The 16811-nt window shown below is 37.4% G+C and overlaps 1 protein-coding gene across 1 annotated transcript in view; it reads right to left on the reverse strand.

The window, feature by feature from the left end:
• Positions 1–16811, reverse strand: part of NCAM2 (neural cell adhesion molecule 2) — a 270479-nt gene that overhangs the window by 2274 nt on the left and 251394 nt on the right. Inside the window, exons 16-17 of the mRNA XM_032679671.1 lie at positions 8351–8555; positions 3856–3975 (exon numbers count right to left, since the gene is read on the reverse strand). Coding sequence (XP_032535562.1) covers positions 3856–3975; positions 8351–8555 — 325 coding nt within the window. The remainder of the gene's footprint in view (positions 1–3855; positions 3976–8350; positions 8556–16811) is intronic.

Consider the following 16811-nt stretch of genomic DNA (forward strand, 5'->3'; position numbering starts at 1 on the left):
TTATTGTCTTTAAAAACTTGTGGTGATTTTTTTATATGATGTGAGTTACGAGTGCAATTATCATTAGACATTATTCTTTTTGACTATGACAACATTTTGGGTTTTTTTTGAATTTTCATCTCTATTTATTTCAAATATTAATTCATATTTAATCTTTATTAACAAATTCAATCAATTTCATCTTTCCATTAATTAATTCAAGTTTAAATGTTCTACCTACACCAATTTTCATACACCTAGTTTTTCTTTAGCTACATCTATTTGAAATCATTTATATATTTCAGCTGGGTAAACTAATCCTTTCAAATCTTAAACATTTTATATAAAGCCTTTTGAGGGAAGAAAAAAAAGGACTAGAGAACTTTAAAAGTTTTTTTTGCTTTAATCAGATGCTGGTTGCAATCAATCATTAATAATATTGACTTCCTCTAGCACTGCATGTGGTCTAACTGCAAATGTCTGCTGCTATTACCCATACAAAACTTTAACTAGCATGTTTACTTTCCTATTTTAGAGGAAAATGGCTCCATTTTAATATTGGAATTCACCCAACTTCATTAATACTAAGAAATATTCAACCAATACTGGAAACACAATAATGTCAGACTAGGAAGGTAATTACAGTCCCACATTGCATGTGGTATTTTAATCATATTAGAGAAATGTGATATGAAATGCACTGCTTAAATTGATTTCCTGCCAGAATGATTAAAACTTGTTGACTTGCAGGTAAAAGTGCTTTGAGCTAATCTGTCACAGAAGGATTCCAAACCTGGCTTTGACAAGAATCTTACCTGAGACAAAGTAAAACATAGACTGGCAAATGATATACTGAGCAATACAATGAAAATTATTGTTGTAAGAGGAAGTAATCTTTTTACTAGTTATTTCCCACAATTGTTTAAATTGCATTTAAGGTTCTGAGTATAATTTGGCATTATTCAAAATAATTCAATTAATTATTCAAAATATTTCATCTAATTTAACCTCAAGGCTTATCTTGTATACATTTAAAACAGCCAGAATTAGTCAGAATGCATCCCATCATGTGTGAACAGTGCCTGCCTGGAATGTCCTTGAAACTTTTCTTTCCTGCAGGCTAAGCCCTTCCCTCCAAGATCCCTGCTGGTCATCCTCAGCCCGCCCAGCATGTGCCTTTCTGGCTATTGTTGGCAACATGTCCTTGTGTTATTCCTACTGAGAGACTGACTTCTTCTCTATTGCATCCTCCGTTAGTGGCATCTCACTCGTGCTTCTCTGTTTTATTGGTTATGACCCACATCCAAGCCAAAGGTCTTTCTGTGTTGCCCTAGTACCAGTGTCCCTCCAGGTGTCCTGGTTGCATGGTGCTCTTTTTATCTTTAGTTTACTAAGTGGCACTGTCCCAAATCTTTAGCTGACCTCTGTCCTGCTCTGCCTTGAACTGCTGCCTTTTGCCATTGGTTGTGAGGGGAAAAAAATACCAAGAAGGAAACTGTCATTATTATTAATATCTCTTAGCAGTCCTATTCTTTCAAGGACATAATACACATCAAAATCCTTATCAGTTGTTACTATGATTTAATTTCAGTGGTTTTTTTCTCCATGAGAGCAGGGACTGATTCTTTCCCCCTCCCCTAAGATAATAAACATTTTTGATTTTAACTTTCTCATATTTCACTCCTGTGAGTTGTTCTAAAGATTGTGACAAGCAGAATGAATTTAACTGGATTTTTCCTGGTATCATGTCCCCTGCTAGATGCATCTCTTTTGTATTTGCAAGATCTGGTGCTACAAATAGTCTTGAAACCTGAACAACTGTGGCCCTGGTTCCTTACCCACTAACATATTCTGTGATATCCAAGGCCTGCTAGACAGCAGTGTTTACAGTTGCATTCCCCTGACTCTTTAGATAACTGTGGGTTCTCCGCTGTGCCCCTCATTATAAATTTTAATATGAAAAGCAAACATATCACTAGTCATTCAGCAAATTCCACAATGATTTAATTAACACAAGTTTAAAAGTCTTCAGCTACAGGTTCTTCAAAGAAGTATATGGCTTAATGTGCAGTGACTTAACACACTCCCTGTTTACTACAGATGTCAATGACAGCCAGTAAAATACCTTTTTATTAACAGTTCTGGCTTTTGCAGATAATGGCAATTTAGATAATGGCAAAAGAAAAAAAGAGACTGTTTTATAAGAACACCCTCTCCTTTTAAAAAAAACAACTGTGACTTCATCAAATAATGATCAGGTAAATTTCTATATTTATTATGTAAGTGTCTTTGCAGCCCTGACAGCTTTACAGTCTCCTGAGGTAGGAGATTTTCATAGCACATGCAAAATGTTAGGCTCCAACCAAAGAAACTTGGAGGTTTCTTTAATAATTTAAAATCAATCAACTTTTGAGGCACAGAAATTAAACTCTTGAGCAAGCAGTTCATGCCCTTTAACACCAGTATTTGGGCTCTCAATAGAAAGAATGGTACTGTCATCACCTTTATTGACAAATTAGTTTCTCTTCAAGCGAAATTTTTAAAGGAAAAAAAAGCATTGGAAGCTCTCATTGTAACAGCAAGCTTAGCAAAATACCAGCTCGCAAACTTATGGTCCATCCAGGTATTGAAAACTGTTGCTCAGGTACAAACAACAGCCACTTTGCCCAATTTAATCTGTTCCAGGGGCTGCATCAGCAAAAGAGGAGAGGACCTGATTGTCAGGACCCAGGATTCCCAGGCACAAGGCTGAACCCCACAACTCAGGAGGCAGCTGAAGCCTGCGAGCGTGGGTGAGAACTGCTGCAGTTTCTGTGCCGAGAGAAACTTGCAGGGACAGGAAGGGGGCACAAGGAAACAGAGCAAAGCAGCTGCCCTTCAGCTCAATTAATCCAATTACCCCATGAGGACTTAAATACTCAGCTAAGCTCTCAGTGAAATGAATGAAAGCAGGAAGGGGCTACCCTGTGAGGAGCTGGGTTTCTGGGGCACAGGATCATCGTGCCCTACTTATGGGATGTGTGTGTGTCAATCTGATGCTATTTGTGAGAGTCAGGAGATTCCCAGAGTGATGAATAACTTCTGGGTGGGTGGTAAAGATCAGCTGTGACCAATTTAAAAAATCCTTGTACTGCTCAGTCACCACTGCAGAGTCAGGAGAGCTTGGGGAGTGAGATGGCTGCAGGTGCTGGGAGGCAAGGCAGTGTGGGCTGTGACTTGCCTCTGCTGGCCAAGGTTCCCCTCGGGGTTTGGAGGCTAGCCAGGAATGGCAGAGGAGCACTGGGGCAAGCTCTGGTGCATCCTGAGAGCCAGGGAGCACAGGAAAAGCCTTGTCCTCAGCCTCCAGCCCCCCGAATGCAACAGGCAGAACTGGGAGCAGCAGCAGGGTGCCCGGTCCATGTCCCACCAGGGCCAAGGCTGGGCAAAGGCTGCTGATGAGTCTGGACCTGTGTTGACCAAGAACACAGGAGGAGCTCCTCAGGAGTCAGGGCAGCAGGGAAGAGCAGAAAATTTCCCTGGAGGCTCATTAATCTCTGAACAGGTGGTGCTGTAAAGACACACTGCAGGATTGACTCTGTCGTGATGTTGCCACCCAAGGGCTGGATAATGCCCAGATGTGGTTGTACTCTGGGTCACAGAAAGCAGAGAAAAATGTCTCAGGATATCCTCAGCCAGTATATGTGGAGTACCGTGATTTAGATGGATTATTGTAAAAAAACAAGCAACCAACCAGCCCCACACTCATACACTGTGCTGCCACAGCAGAGCATTCTGGTGATGCTGTGTATCTCCCCCCCCCAGACTGAAGGAAGTCCAGTCCATCCATGCAGCCAAGAGGAGCTTGTGTGAAACTCCAGGGAATATCAGCCTACTTACTCTGGTTCTGTGAGGGGAGTTGTCTCATTTGGCTCATTTACTGGACTCCCATCTTCATGATTGGTAATTCTTTCATCCTCTGTTCTCATTTCCACTATTGGCTCTTTTGATCCATCTTTCCTAAAAATTATTAAAAGAGTCTTACTCTCTTATCATCATATTAACCATATACATTGCACCTAACGAATTACCAAGATCCCTGCTCTCAAAAGTTGGCAAAAGAAAGGCAGAACTAATTATCAGTGACTAACACCACCAAGACACATTTAACAGTGTGTTCCCAATTCCTTGAAGTCTTCAAAGCATCCTGTATCCATGGTTACCTACCTAACTCTGCAAACATGATGAATTAGCATCTCAAAAGAGCATTTTGTTTATGACTAATAATAAGGCAACAGCCTCTTCATGGGAATAGATGTAAACTTCCCTAACATAGTATAATAAATATAGGATTTGAAGCCTAGTTATACTTGAACTTTTCTGGCAGTGTTAAAGAGTCATTATGTTTGTATACACACTGCAGAAGTGTGCTTTAATCTCCTGAGATTGTGACAACCCCAGCTCCCACAGTGGCATAAAGAGCCCTTGTGTGGTAAAAATCTAACCCCTTCTGCTTTCACTGGTAAAAAAACCTGTTTCTGTGTCATATTTCCCCCCATTTAGGAACAAGTGCTAGTCTCTCACATATAAGTAAATGAATAAACATTGGGCTAATTAGATGATGCATTATAAAGAAGATGGAGCAGTGAGTATTGTCATTGTGTTTTGTTGGTAGTCACAGAATCATAGAATAGTTTGGGTTGGAAGGGTCCTTTAAAGATTATCTAGTCCAAACCCCCTGCAATGAGCAGGGACATCTTCAACCAAATCAGGTTCCTCAGAGCCCTGTCCGACCTGACCTTGAATTTTTCCTGCAATGGGACATCCACCACCTTTCTGGGCACTTGTTCCAGTGTTTTACCATCTTCATTGTAAAAAAGTTCTTCCTCCTGTCCAATCTAAATCTACTCTCTTTCACTTTAAAACCATTACCCTTGACCTATCCCTACATCACCTTCTAAAAAGTCTGTCCTCATCTTTTTCGTAAGCCCCCTTCAAGTACTGAAAGAACAACAAAGGTCTCCCTGGAGCCTTCTCTTCTCTAGGCTGAACAGCCCCAATTCTCTCAGCCTGCCCTCACAAAGAGGTGCCCTATCCCTCTGATCATCTTGGTGGCCTCCTCTGGACTCACTCCAACAGGTCCATGTCCTTGCTGTGCTGGGGACCCCAGAGCTGGAGGCAGCACTGCAGGTGGGGTCTCAGCAGAGCAGAGCAGAGGGGCAGAATCTCCTCCCTCCCCTGCTGCCCACACTGCTTTGGATGCAGCCCAGGACACGGGGGGTTTCTGGGCCATTGAGAGCATATTGTTGGCTCATGTTCAACTTTTCATGAGCCAGAATCCCCAAGTCCTTCTCTGCATGGCTGCTCTCAATAATATGACCATGATATGGAAATAACTGGTCACTGCTACAGAATTATTTACAATACTTACTGATTAACAAGACTTACTAAAAGTATTAAGTAACTTGCATATAATTTTACTCTCAAAAGGCAGATCAAAGTATACCCAATCTATATTTATTTCAAAAAGAAAACCTCTTTCCATGCAAATATTTCATCTCTGTTCCTGTCATCAGATCAGGAATTGTATCCCAGAACTTTATCAGCTGCAGTCTGGAAACAGAGGGTAACTGAGTTACAGATGAACAATCACTTTTATATTTAACAGTCTATTTTCTGGACCTTTGATATTCTAGAGAGCAGTCAGTCTGCAATGGGCCACAGGAAAGACCTGGCCTAAACGCTTCTCTATTCACATCTCACATTTTCATATAGTTTCTGACAAAATAATAGTTAAACAGTCTTTTGCAACAGGAAGTGTCAAGAAAACTCTACCATCTTCTGGTAGGTATCCTTAAGGAAAATCTTTGTAGGTTAATAAGAGTTTAGCACAGATACAGAAATTGACTGGAGAAGAAACAATGGGTAGAAGTCTTAAAGATTGTGTCTATTAAAAAACCCTAAACAAACAAAACCCCAAACCCCCAATCCTGTATGTGCTTATTCACCTCTGCAAATGACATTTAAGACACACAAATGGATACAAAGCTCATTTTGGATGATGCACTAAACTGTCATGGCTACCTCATATCTGTGAAAAGATTATGGATTTAAGTTGGACTGGTGGAGGGACTGATAAATTCTGCTTGGTTTTTCAATTTATTTAGAGTCTTACAAACATTATTGCATGACCAAAAACCTAAAAAAAACATATTATTCATGAGCAGCATTCACATACATGTGCAGAATGTACAAACTGTGTAACATTTCAGAATTCCACAGAAGAGAAAGTGATTTATAGGAAATGCATTATGTCATTTTTGTTCTAGGTGGCTGTGTGTATGGTACATGCATTGTATCACCTACATTAATTGCATATGGAACATAATTAATTACTATATATATATCCTACAACCAAAGTGAAACCAAGAACCATACCACAAACCCGCTCAAAAATCCAGAATGCAAACTGACATATATAAAACAAGGAAATGTCAGTGTATTTTAGGGAATAGCTGTTAGCATGAAATAAATTCAAATTCTGATTTTTCAAGTTTGTCCTGAAATTTTAGCCTGACAGTTTATTAGTGCAGAGAACAGGCTAAAATAAGAACTGTCACAAGTATTTTAGGACCTGACTGACTGAAGACCACTCCAGCAATGAAAAGATATATAGTTAAATAACACAGTTGTTCTTTTAAAATACGTGTCATGGAAGAATTAATATTAAGAGACCAGCTTTATGCTTTCCTGGGACAGCATGGAATGGCATTTGGGTATGATGTTGATAACAAGGTATAAACTGCTGTCAAGTGACATTTGCAGCTTTATTTCCCTAAGGTCTTCCCGTTCAGGAGGGTCTGTACACCAATTTGTACTTGGTCACTCCTTGAATGGGAAATTAAAGCATAAACTGAAGTGCTGTGTTCAACAGGAAAGGACAGCTGAGCCAGAGCCAGAAGCTTCACATCTTGATTCTATTGATCCAGACAGGCCAGCTTCACACAACAGAAAAAATATCCTTAATCTTTCTCTTGCTATAAGATGGGGAGAGCTAGGAAACAGTTATTTTATGGCATGACTTTTATTCAGAAGCCTTATTTGATGGGAGTAGTCTCTGCTTGCTTACAACTGGTTTTGTTCTATGGAGCTGTTTGCAAAAGGAAACCTCTTTTAAGAAGAACCCGACCAAGATGTGTAGTCAAGTTAAGGAAGACACAGTCTGAAACCCAAGAGCCAGAATTAAAACCAAAAAAAGGCTTTTACACCTCCAGTACTGGCAATGGAGAAACCTGTTACAGCTGTGAATAATGAAGGCTGCAAAATCTACTCTGCTCTTAGAGGCACCTGGGGAAGGCCAGGATCTAGGATGCTGCAGGACAATAAACTGTTATGCCTGACTGCTGGGAGAGGCACAGAGGAATTGGACCAGTAAACTTTAATCAACCACACAAAGACAGCATTCTTTCATATATTACAGTGTATGCATAAGTTGTCTACCAGATGAACATAATCAGGAAATTAAGCATATTTTAGTAAAAAAATGGAACTGCTTAAAATAGAGGACCACAAGTAATCCTCTTTCCAGGTTACATATTGAAAGCCATGTAAAGGCTTGGTCTCTTAAGTATGGTTATTTTATGCAATTAGTAGTTGAACTGTTTTGCCAGAGATCTCAGTATCCACTCTTAATTAAGGGACCATATTTGCACATAAATGATCAGTTCATTCACCTCTGTCTGATGGAGTAGCCACTACAGAAGGCTATTGTGATAATTAGGATTGTTTATTCCCACTCATGTTTAGCAATCATTGACTGTTGTTACGAAGAACAATCACACTCACCACCATTTCACCCACATCTAACTCAGCATTCCTACTTTAAAAAAATCAACAATACCTTTCATTCTTAAAGTCTCTGGGCAAGAAAAAGGATTTTTCCATCAAGTGCTATATCTGAGAAGAAAAATTCTTTGATGGATTTTTTATAACACTACATCCTTCACTCTCAGATTTACTGGCACTGTCACAACCATATGCTGAGGTTTTGGGTATTAGCAGTTTAAAGATGGATTTGCAGAAATGGAGTTACAATGATCTGTTACCTGCTCCTCATGAACCAAATATGTGCTTGTAACTAATACTGCATTACAATTGATTTCCTTTGTGTCAAGCTGGACAAAGAGGTCATCCTAAAGTGAGGTACGGTAAATTCCTTGTGTCTCATTTTTTCTTTTAAAGGCAATAAACAATTCTACACATTTCCTTTTCCAAGTAATGGAAACATTTTATTAATTCCCTTTGCCACACCACAAAATGGCCATAAAGTCAATATGAGCTGGACAGCCAACTTTTTCTTTTAATGATGTTTCCAGCATATGTGTTTAATACTCACAAGTAAGCAGCCTTTCCTTCTTCCAATTCTTTACTTTTTCCACTTGAACCACTCTTCTTCCCACAGATCCTCCTAGTGATGCACATTAGCAATCCACATTGTCGTACAAAGAAGCAGCTTACATCAGTCACAACCAGGATTAATAAAAGGGCTGCCACTCCCAGGCCAATGACAGCACCGAGTCCAAGACCATTAAAAAGAGTGTCTTGAAGGAAGGAAAATTAACACTTATTAATAAAATTAATCCTAAAATGGCATTTTCTAAAGTTTTAAAGCTGTTGATCAGGAGACTAAAGGATGTTTAGAAATTAACCATTCAGAAATTATTGGGAATAAACGGTCCTGAAGATTAAGCATGAATATTACCTGATTAAAATCACAAAAAACATTTTCTTCTGCATAATACTTTCCCACTGCCAAAATTCCAATATGGTCAAAGAGCATAAATGGCATTATTAAATAACAAATAATATCTCAACATTCCAAGACTGAGAGTATCAGTAAGCAGCCTAAGGAAAACATTTTAAATGCTCAACATAATAATAGCTGATACAAGCTATCATTTTCTACATTTCAAATATAATTATGATTCTCTGATTCTAATTACTGAAAGATTTAAGAGAGTGCCAATAGAGTATTTATTCTTGAAAAGGTCATTTTTTGAATTAGAGAAAAAAGTCTTCAGTCAAGTTAATTCAAGCTATTTAATCTACAAACAGTTGCACACAGTTAAGTCTTAAATAAATTAGTATGAGGAAAAATATGCATATCATTAAATCATTATAGGGTTAGGACCTCATTTGGTTTAGTCTTGTACCTTGAAAATGCAATCATTCACTTCAAAATAAACATATTCCACACCTGATCTTGCTTTCTGTGTTTGTATTATGAGACTTGATGCTTAGTTAATTTTACTTCATTACAAAACTCAGAAAAAAATTATTTTAAATTTTTGATTTGGTTGATATTTCTATTACAGACAGCAATACTATAAACTCTGTTGAATAGTGTGATTTTCAGGAGAACAACCACTGCTGTGTCTGTGAACTCAGATGACCCTTATACAGGAGAGGATTTGTATCTGATCAATAAACTATGGGAAAAAAGCCAGCTCAGCAATGGTTCATGCACCAGCTAATTCAAGAGGCTGTCACCTGGCTCAGAAATTGGCCAGTGACAATTCTCTAGTGTGATACTCTGTCCTGGAGCAAACTCCAGTGGATGTAACAGAATATAAATAAATAAATGGGACTACTTTAAAATATCATCTTCCTTTTCTTTCTCTTCTGCCTCCCCAAAACATTGTGGATTGTTTTCAGATTAAGCATAGCATTCAAGCTTTCATTTTTTTGCTTAACTAATTTTAATATCTATTTACCATTTCAAATATAATTTGAAAAAAAATTTTTTGCAGGCTTCTAAATACATAAATATTCATTCTTAGTCTAGTCTTAGTGTAGGACTCTAAAATGGAAAAGTAAGAATTGTTTTCAAAAGAAGGGGAGCATTTTGCTTCTTATGCAATTGATTTCATTATCTGTTATACAGGTTGTTTTATTATAGAAGTGTTCTTCACAATGTTATTATGCAATAAGCCAGAATTCAGTGTAAATATTTACATGGATGGATAGACAGAAAAACAAGACAGATAGTACTTCAAAGTTATTCTGCTTTCTTCAGAAAGACTTAAAAAACACTACATAAATTACAAAAATAATGGTGCAGCAATGAAATAAAGTAACATTTATGCATTGCTCCATCAGCAATGTTGGAAGTTTGACATTTCACATTAATTCATTTTCTTCCCTTTTTTTAACCTCAACATTCCTAAGTAATTATTATAATTTCTGATACATCTTCCAAAACTTACTTTATCCATACATCCATCCACCTATTTGATGACTTCTTTTGTAAGCTTCAGTCATTTTTAGTTACCAGTCTGAATTGTCAGGAAGGTATAAATGGATATTCAATTACAATTTATTGAAAAGATCATATGTTTCAACTGACAAAATACCAGTAAATTCTATAGAGTTCAGTTTTAGAGACCTTATACAGTGAAGTTTTCATCTCTGTACATTCTTGACCACTAAACAGAATGTGGAGGAGAAAAATCCATATTTTAAAAGGGATTATTTGTTGGGTTTTTTTCTGGTTTATTTTTAGGATTTTTCCTTATTTTTAATGCAGTGTTAAGAGTTCTTTACTACGGGGAGATACATTTTTCACTGCTGTGAACAGCATTTCCAGTGTCACTGGAACATTGTGAAGTGGCAAGCTTCCCATCCCAAATGACTCAGTGACAGAAAAGCCTACACAGTATTTTCACTGTCAAGTGAAGGAAATGTTTACAGTAGCAATATTGCTCCTTTGTATAATAATGCCATAGTTGAGGGGGAGACTCTGTTTTTCGTTTTTGATCTTCTTGGTATATGTGAGACCTAAGTATTTGACTGTTACATATTTTTTCTATCTCTTCGTGATAGATAATTTCCTTTACATTCAGCATTCCCCATCCTTACCACTGCCCTACCTGTCTCAAGTCCTGTTTTTCCTACTTGAAACCCACTTGTTCATAAAGATTTCTGTTCCATAAGTGTGATTTGTGAATAACGGGAATGCGGCCACATCCTGTGGTGGGGTGAGGAGCATGGCTGTTATCACCCTCCTGACCTGTCTGAGGATCTTCATTTACTTTCTTCTTCTGAAGACAGGTAGAAATTGGACTGTCTTGTGTTTTAAAAGTACCTATGTTATGGTTTATTTTCAGTCTTAATGAAAACATATGCAATTGGTGTTTTAAAAGTTCATTGGTGGCTTAATTCTGTTCTTCCTTAAGATTTTGTACTTTTCTATCTGCTCCCACAAAAGTTAGTTGTAAAGCTAGTGTCAATTACTATTAAAGCAGGTTTAGGCCTCTCCCAACTGCTTTCAAAAATCATATACTAATATATCTATGGTTTCAAAACAATATCAATTTTTTTTCTTAAAACTTTATGGTGTAATGTTATAATGTTATGACATCAACAGAAGCTCTAATTCTATGACTGGAAGTAATATTAATGTCATACTACATATAGCCTTTCCACCAACTTTGAAAAGAACCTTTGTTATCAAAAAGTGTTGCATTAAATTAAATTTGGTTTAACTTTACTGCAACAATTCTTAAACAATGTAAAATGAAAGTTAAATTAAAGAAATGATTTTACACTTTTGGTGTTTTTCAGTGTTCCAGTATATACTAAATGGACTCAAAATACTAATTCGACTTTGTGCTCTAAAATAACAAAGTACTTATACATTATACAATTTTTTTCCTAGTTGAAAACAAACTTATTTTAAATCATAAAAATTTAATGTGAGAGAATAGGTTCTTAGCAATTTTTTGAAAAGAATTATTGTATACCTGACTTTAATAGTCTAACCATAGGGAGCCTTTTAAAGCACTGCTTGGAGAAAAAAAAGTGTAAGTTCCAGAGTTCTGAGCAAGTTTTAATTATAATTTGTCAAAAATATGCTAAATTTAAAATGACATGCTTTTTGTTATAGAGAATGTGGTATGAGTAATATAATACATCTTGCCATGATAATGAAGGAAACTGACAACCTTAAAGTCACTTCATTCATCCACTTCTTTGAAAAAGTGCTTATCAATGAATACTTATGGAAATAAGATCTAAAAAAATTTCGGAAATGTAATAAAAAAACCCCTGAAGCAAGTTTATATAAATGTCACGAAAAGTATTGGAAATGTTCAGGTTCTCACTTGTTGAATATTTCTAACGATGTCTAATAAAATAATTGAACATTTTTGCAGAAATCATTATTTGATGGGAAAGAGCAATGGAGAGCTTTGGCAAGTAATTTTCCAGTGAAGAGAACTAAGTGGAAAGATAAATCTTCTGTCCCCTCAAATGCAAATTCAGACTGAATTCCTTTAAGGAGTCTCCATAGGATACCCTAAAGGGAAGCAGGTCTAGAGAGTCACCATCTGTACATGTATACAGAATCACAGAATGGTGTTGGAAGGAACCTGAAAGATCATCCTTTTCCAACCCCTTGCCACAGGAAGGGACACTTTCCACTAGACCAGTTTGCTCAGGGCCCCATCCAACCTGGCCTTGAACACTTCCAGGGATGGGGCATCCACAGCTTCTCTGGGCAACCTGCTCCAATGTACAGGTATACATGGACAACTTCATACATGGAAAACTAAAGCTATTGCTTCCTCATAAAGTGACAGGAACTAAATAGGCAACGCTGGGATATTCAGAACGATGTTACATCAATGTACGTTCTTGGAGGTGACAGAATTTTGCTGTACTCTGACAGAATCATGTTCTATATATTCAGTTGCTGGTACAATAAAATAATAGTTGCAAGCTTTATAATAACTAGTCTGCTTGAGCAGGGAGGTTGGACAAGATGAATTCCAGAGGTCCCTTTCAGATGTTCAGTGATTTTAATTTTGTTGGGGGAAAAGAAGCAAGTTAGCACCTTCTTCTGCCTTTCTTCCCTTCCCCTCCTCCTTAGCAGACATGGATTAAAGTTAAGACGAAAGATAGATAATTCTACATAGTCCCCACCCTTTTCCAGTAATTTAAATTTTTAATGAAAAATGGCAATGATGTAAAAGACTTTCTGAGCTCATAGGGAAGCACCCGGCTGCTACATATGCATGAGTGCAGGCATATCGTGCATTTTGTCCTTTCTTTCAGGTCAATCAGAAGATAAAGTAAGAAATGCTCTCAAGCTGAAGTAGTTAAAAATTATGAACTAGAGGAGGAATTTGAACATACTGCACTGGGAGGAAGGAAAGACATACTCTTGCATGTCATCTTCTTGAACTACACTGTTGTACTGACTCTTAAAAGGTGCCCAACCATAAGAATTGTTTCTGCACTGTCTATGAATATTGTCTTAGATTTTATATCTGACCTGGAACTTAAGACTGAAAGGCTTACAAATGCATATTCTAAATCAAAACCTCTAAAAAGACAGAAAACATAGATCTTAAAATTTAGTATCCATTGATGAGCATCCGAACAATCATAATGCAGTACCAAAAAATTAAAGAGCTGTTTTCTACCAGTTAATAATATGACAGTGGAAGGGCAAGACCATTGCTAGAACAAGCTCTGCCAAGCTGAAGTCTAGAGATGGGAAAAAAAAAACAACAAGCAAATGGATTCACATCTGGAAAACAAGCCTATCATGAGAAAAATAACAATGGCAAACCCCAAAAGAATTCATCAGAAGTGTTACAGAATTCCAAAGAGGTAACATACATCTGTAGCACAGGTCCATCCCAGATATAAAAATATATACAATATGTATACAAAAGTATGAGGTGTCAGAGGCAGGGAATTGCAAATATTCAAATGATGGCTTTTCATTATATCTTATACCTATATTTCACTGCCTTTTAATACTTTGCATTTCCTTGTATTGAAAATGGATATGTCTATATTGTGCGACAGCTTGCACAGCTTTGCAAGTCAGAGCATCTTCCTCCTTCATTTTCCAACAGGAAATCTCCAAGAGGGCTTTGACAGAGCTGTTTTGTGCTCCAGCTCCTTTACTTTGGCTGACCAGGATGCAAGGACTTTGTGACACCCATCAAATGGAGAATGAACTCTATCTTGAGTAGCATGTGAAGGTAGCATGTACCCAGCTTTTTTAGTTAGATTGGCATGATGTCGTAAGACTATAAATTAGAAGACAAACCATATCTTAGCTTTGTCCAAGAGCTTTCTATTACTAAACACTCCTGTTCCTTACTGAGATAAAAATCATGGCAGGCAAAAGGGAATAAAGACCACAACCTGTTTTTAGCAATTTATACCAATAAACTGGGCTTTTAAGCCAGGTAAGTGCCCAGCAGCTACATGCCTACCTTCAAATTAAATAAACAGATTACTGCATTTGCAACATCAACTTGTAAAAAATTAATATGATTCTGTACAACATTTACTGGGGGAATGGTCGATGCAAAAGAGAACGTGACAGTAAGTATTATTCTTTTCTATCCCATTCCTTAATACAAAAAGATGCTAACAAGGCTATAATCGACATTAATTTTAATGGTTTTTCTTCCTCAGTGATTTTTTCTATAACTCTCTGCTAGGACAGATACAGCTGAGGGCACTGTACAAGCACATGAGGATGTGTGTGCTCTGTACTGCACAATTGAGTAATATGTTCTGACAGACACACTTGACACACAGCTTTGAAAAATAAGGGGACTGTATCATGGACTCTGAGGTAACTAACTAAAAAGGTGATTTCCTCTAACTTTCTTCCAATCACAATGACAGATCTTCATTGTCTCCCATTTCCAATGAAATCTGAGCTGGATGGCAGTGGAGTTTCAGTGATTTTCACTGGCAGCAAGAGTAGCTGGAAAGAATAGACTGAAGAGACAACAACACACGGAGAGATGGGCACTCACAGTCAAAGGAGTCTGTGGTGCCACCAAGATTATCAGTTATACAGAAGGGATCTACTAAAATGAGCATGTCTAAAATGATATCTATCAGAAATGTTGCAATGTTCTGATATGTATCTGAGTGAGGGAGTTTTTCTTTATTATGACTGAGATCCTCTTGCCAACAAATTTTCTAAAAATACTCTTTTCCTTTAAATTTTACAGGAAAATTTCTTGTATCATGACTCTCTCAGGATACTGAGTAAGTAGGACTTGAGTTCTCATTTACTCTAATGGCCCTTTACATCATTTCTCATTGGAGGGTGTCTTAATAGACATTGATACAAGAGCTAAATGAAAGAATAGTAATGTAAATAACAGCTCGAGTTGTCCTGCCAATGTCTTGTCTGTGGCCATTGAGGGATAACAAGGGAAAGGCAAGGAGGCCTCATTTACCAGAAAAAGTGTGCTGTGTTGTGAAAATATTCTCCGGAGTTGTCATTTATTACTTTTTAAGCAGAGTTTAAAAAACAATATTCCCAGCATCATCAAACTACCCCTAAGAAGCCTTCAGAGGCATTTCTAATATACCTGAAGAGTTATGAGGTAATTACAGCCCCTTTTTTTCATGTATTTGCTCAGTCACTGTAGTAAAGAGTATGTTTTTACCACTGCCTCCTTCTATGGGAAGCCCCAGAGAAGAGAGGGCAGAGAGATCCCAGCCCTCCTGTGCACTGGGGAGGAAAGGCTGCACAACCACAGCAGCTCTGTGGGATTTATGGCATCAGGCCTGCACCCAGGTTTTAGAAGGCCTTGAGGAAGCAAATTCCTGTGTCCCAGTTTCCTCCACTCCAACTGACAGCAGATTTACTGAACGTCTCTTGGAGGAATTTCTAAGAACCTCTGCAGATTAATTAAGATTGACGTGGGTATTGACAACACACAATTATGTGTGGTTTCAGTACTGCTATTACATAAAGGGATAAATTATTTTAATTGCTTTATTTAGGAGAATTCAAAATCATACTGTGAGCATACCACAGAGACCTGAGAGATTTTTGCATCTTTATAGTGGATGACAGCTGCAAGCAGAGCACTGTAGCCGGGAGACCTGAAAAACAGTCAAACTATCTTGGGATTCATTTGAATTGATAAAGTATTTCAGCATTTTGACAGCATTTTCTTTAAGACAGATGTAAATTCAAAGACAACAGTTTTGAGAAGTAATACTTGGAATAGTTTAAGTATATAACTATTGTGCATCATTAGCTACAAAAAGAGCATTAATATTATGAGTGCTGCCAATATACGGCACATGTTTTTATTTGAAACAGTCACACTGCCACAACTGCAACTGCCAGCAGAGCCCTACTTGGTGCAAAAGAGTTGTGTACCAATGTAGTTTCTCCCAGTAGTAAAACATCTGCCTTTGGGGATACAACTGTTTCAAGCAGGCAGATTAAATCAGTGTGGATCATGTGCTCAGGCTGCACATTTGCACAGACATTTCACATACTTGCTCCATTAGTGCAGTAGCATGGCAGCCACCTAATATCAACCAAACGTAAAATTCAGGAATTCTATTTTTAGTGACTTTTTTGGGTTTGTGATGCTTGTGGGTTTTTTTTTTTTTTTTGGTTTTGTTTTGGGTTTTGTGGGTATGGGTGTTTCGTATTCACTATTGGAAAAAACATTGTTGAAATAAAAATGTTGATACAATGCTAAAAAATCTCTTCAGTTACAAAATACATAATGCAGATAATATAAGAAAAAACCCCAGCATTTATCAATAATAAAGAAAATACAGATTGAAATGCTTTAAGTCAGTTTTCTTTATTACAAAAATGAAGACAGAAGTTGCATAAACTAAAATGAAATTTGAACAACAGATGAAAGATGCACAAAGTTACATACATTTCATGACATTGTGTTTGGAAAGATGCTGAGGGACATTACAGTTACACCATGCACAGGTTCTTCAGGGAAAAAGCAGAAATGACAGCAAGTGCTGCATGCGTGAAAGAAATCAGTGGA

Source organism: Chiroxiphia lanceolata, chromosome 2 (assembly GCF_009829145.1).
Source record: "Chiroxiphia lanceolata isolate bChiLan1 chromosome 2, bChiLan1.pri, whole genome shotgun sequence".
In the NCBI taxonomy this organism is placed as follows: Eukaryota; Metazoa; Chordata; class Aves; order Passeriformes; family Pipridae; genus Chiroxiphia; species Chiroxiphia lanceolata.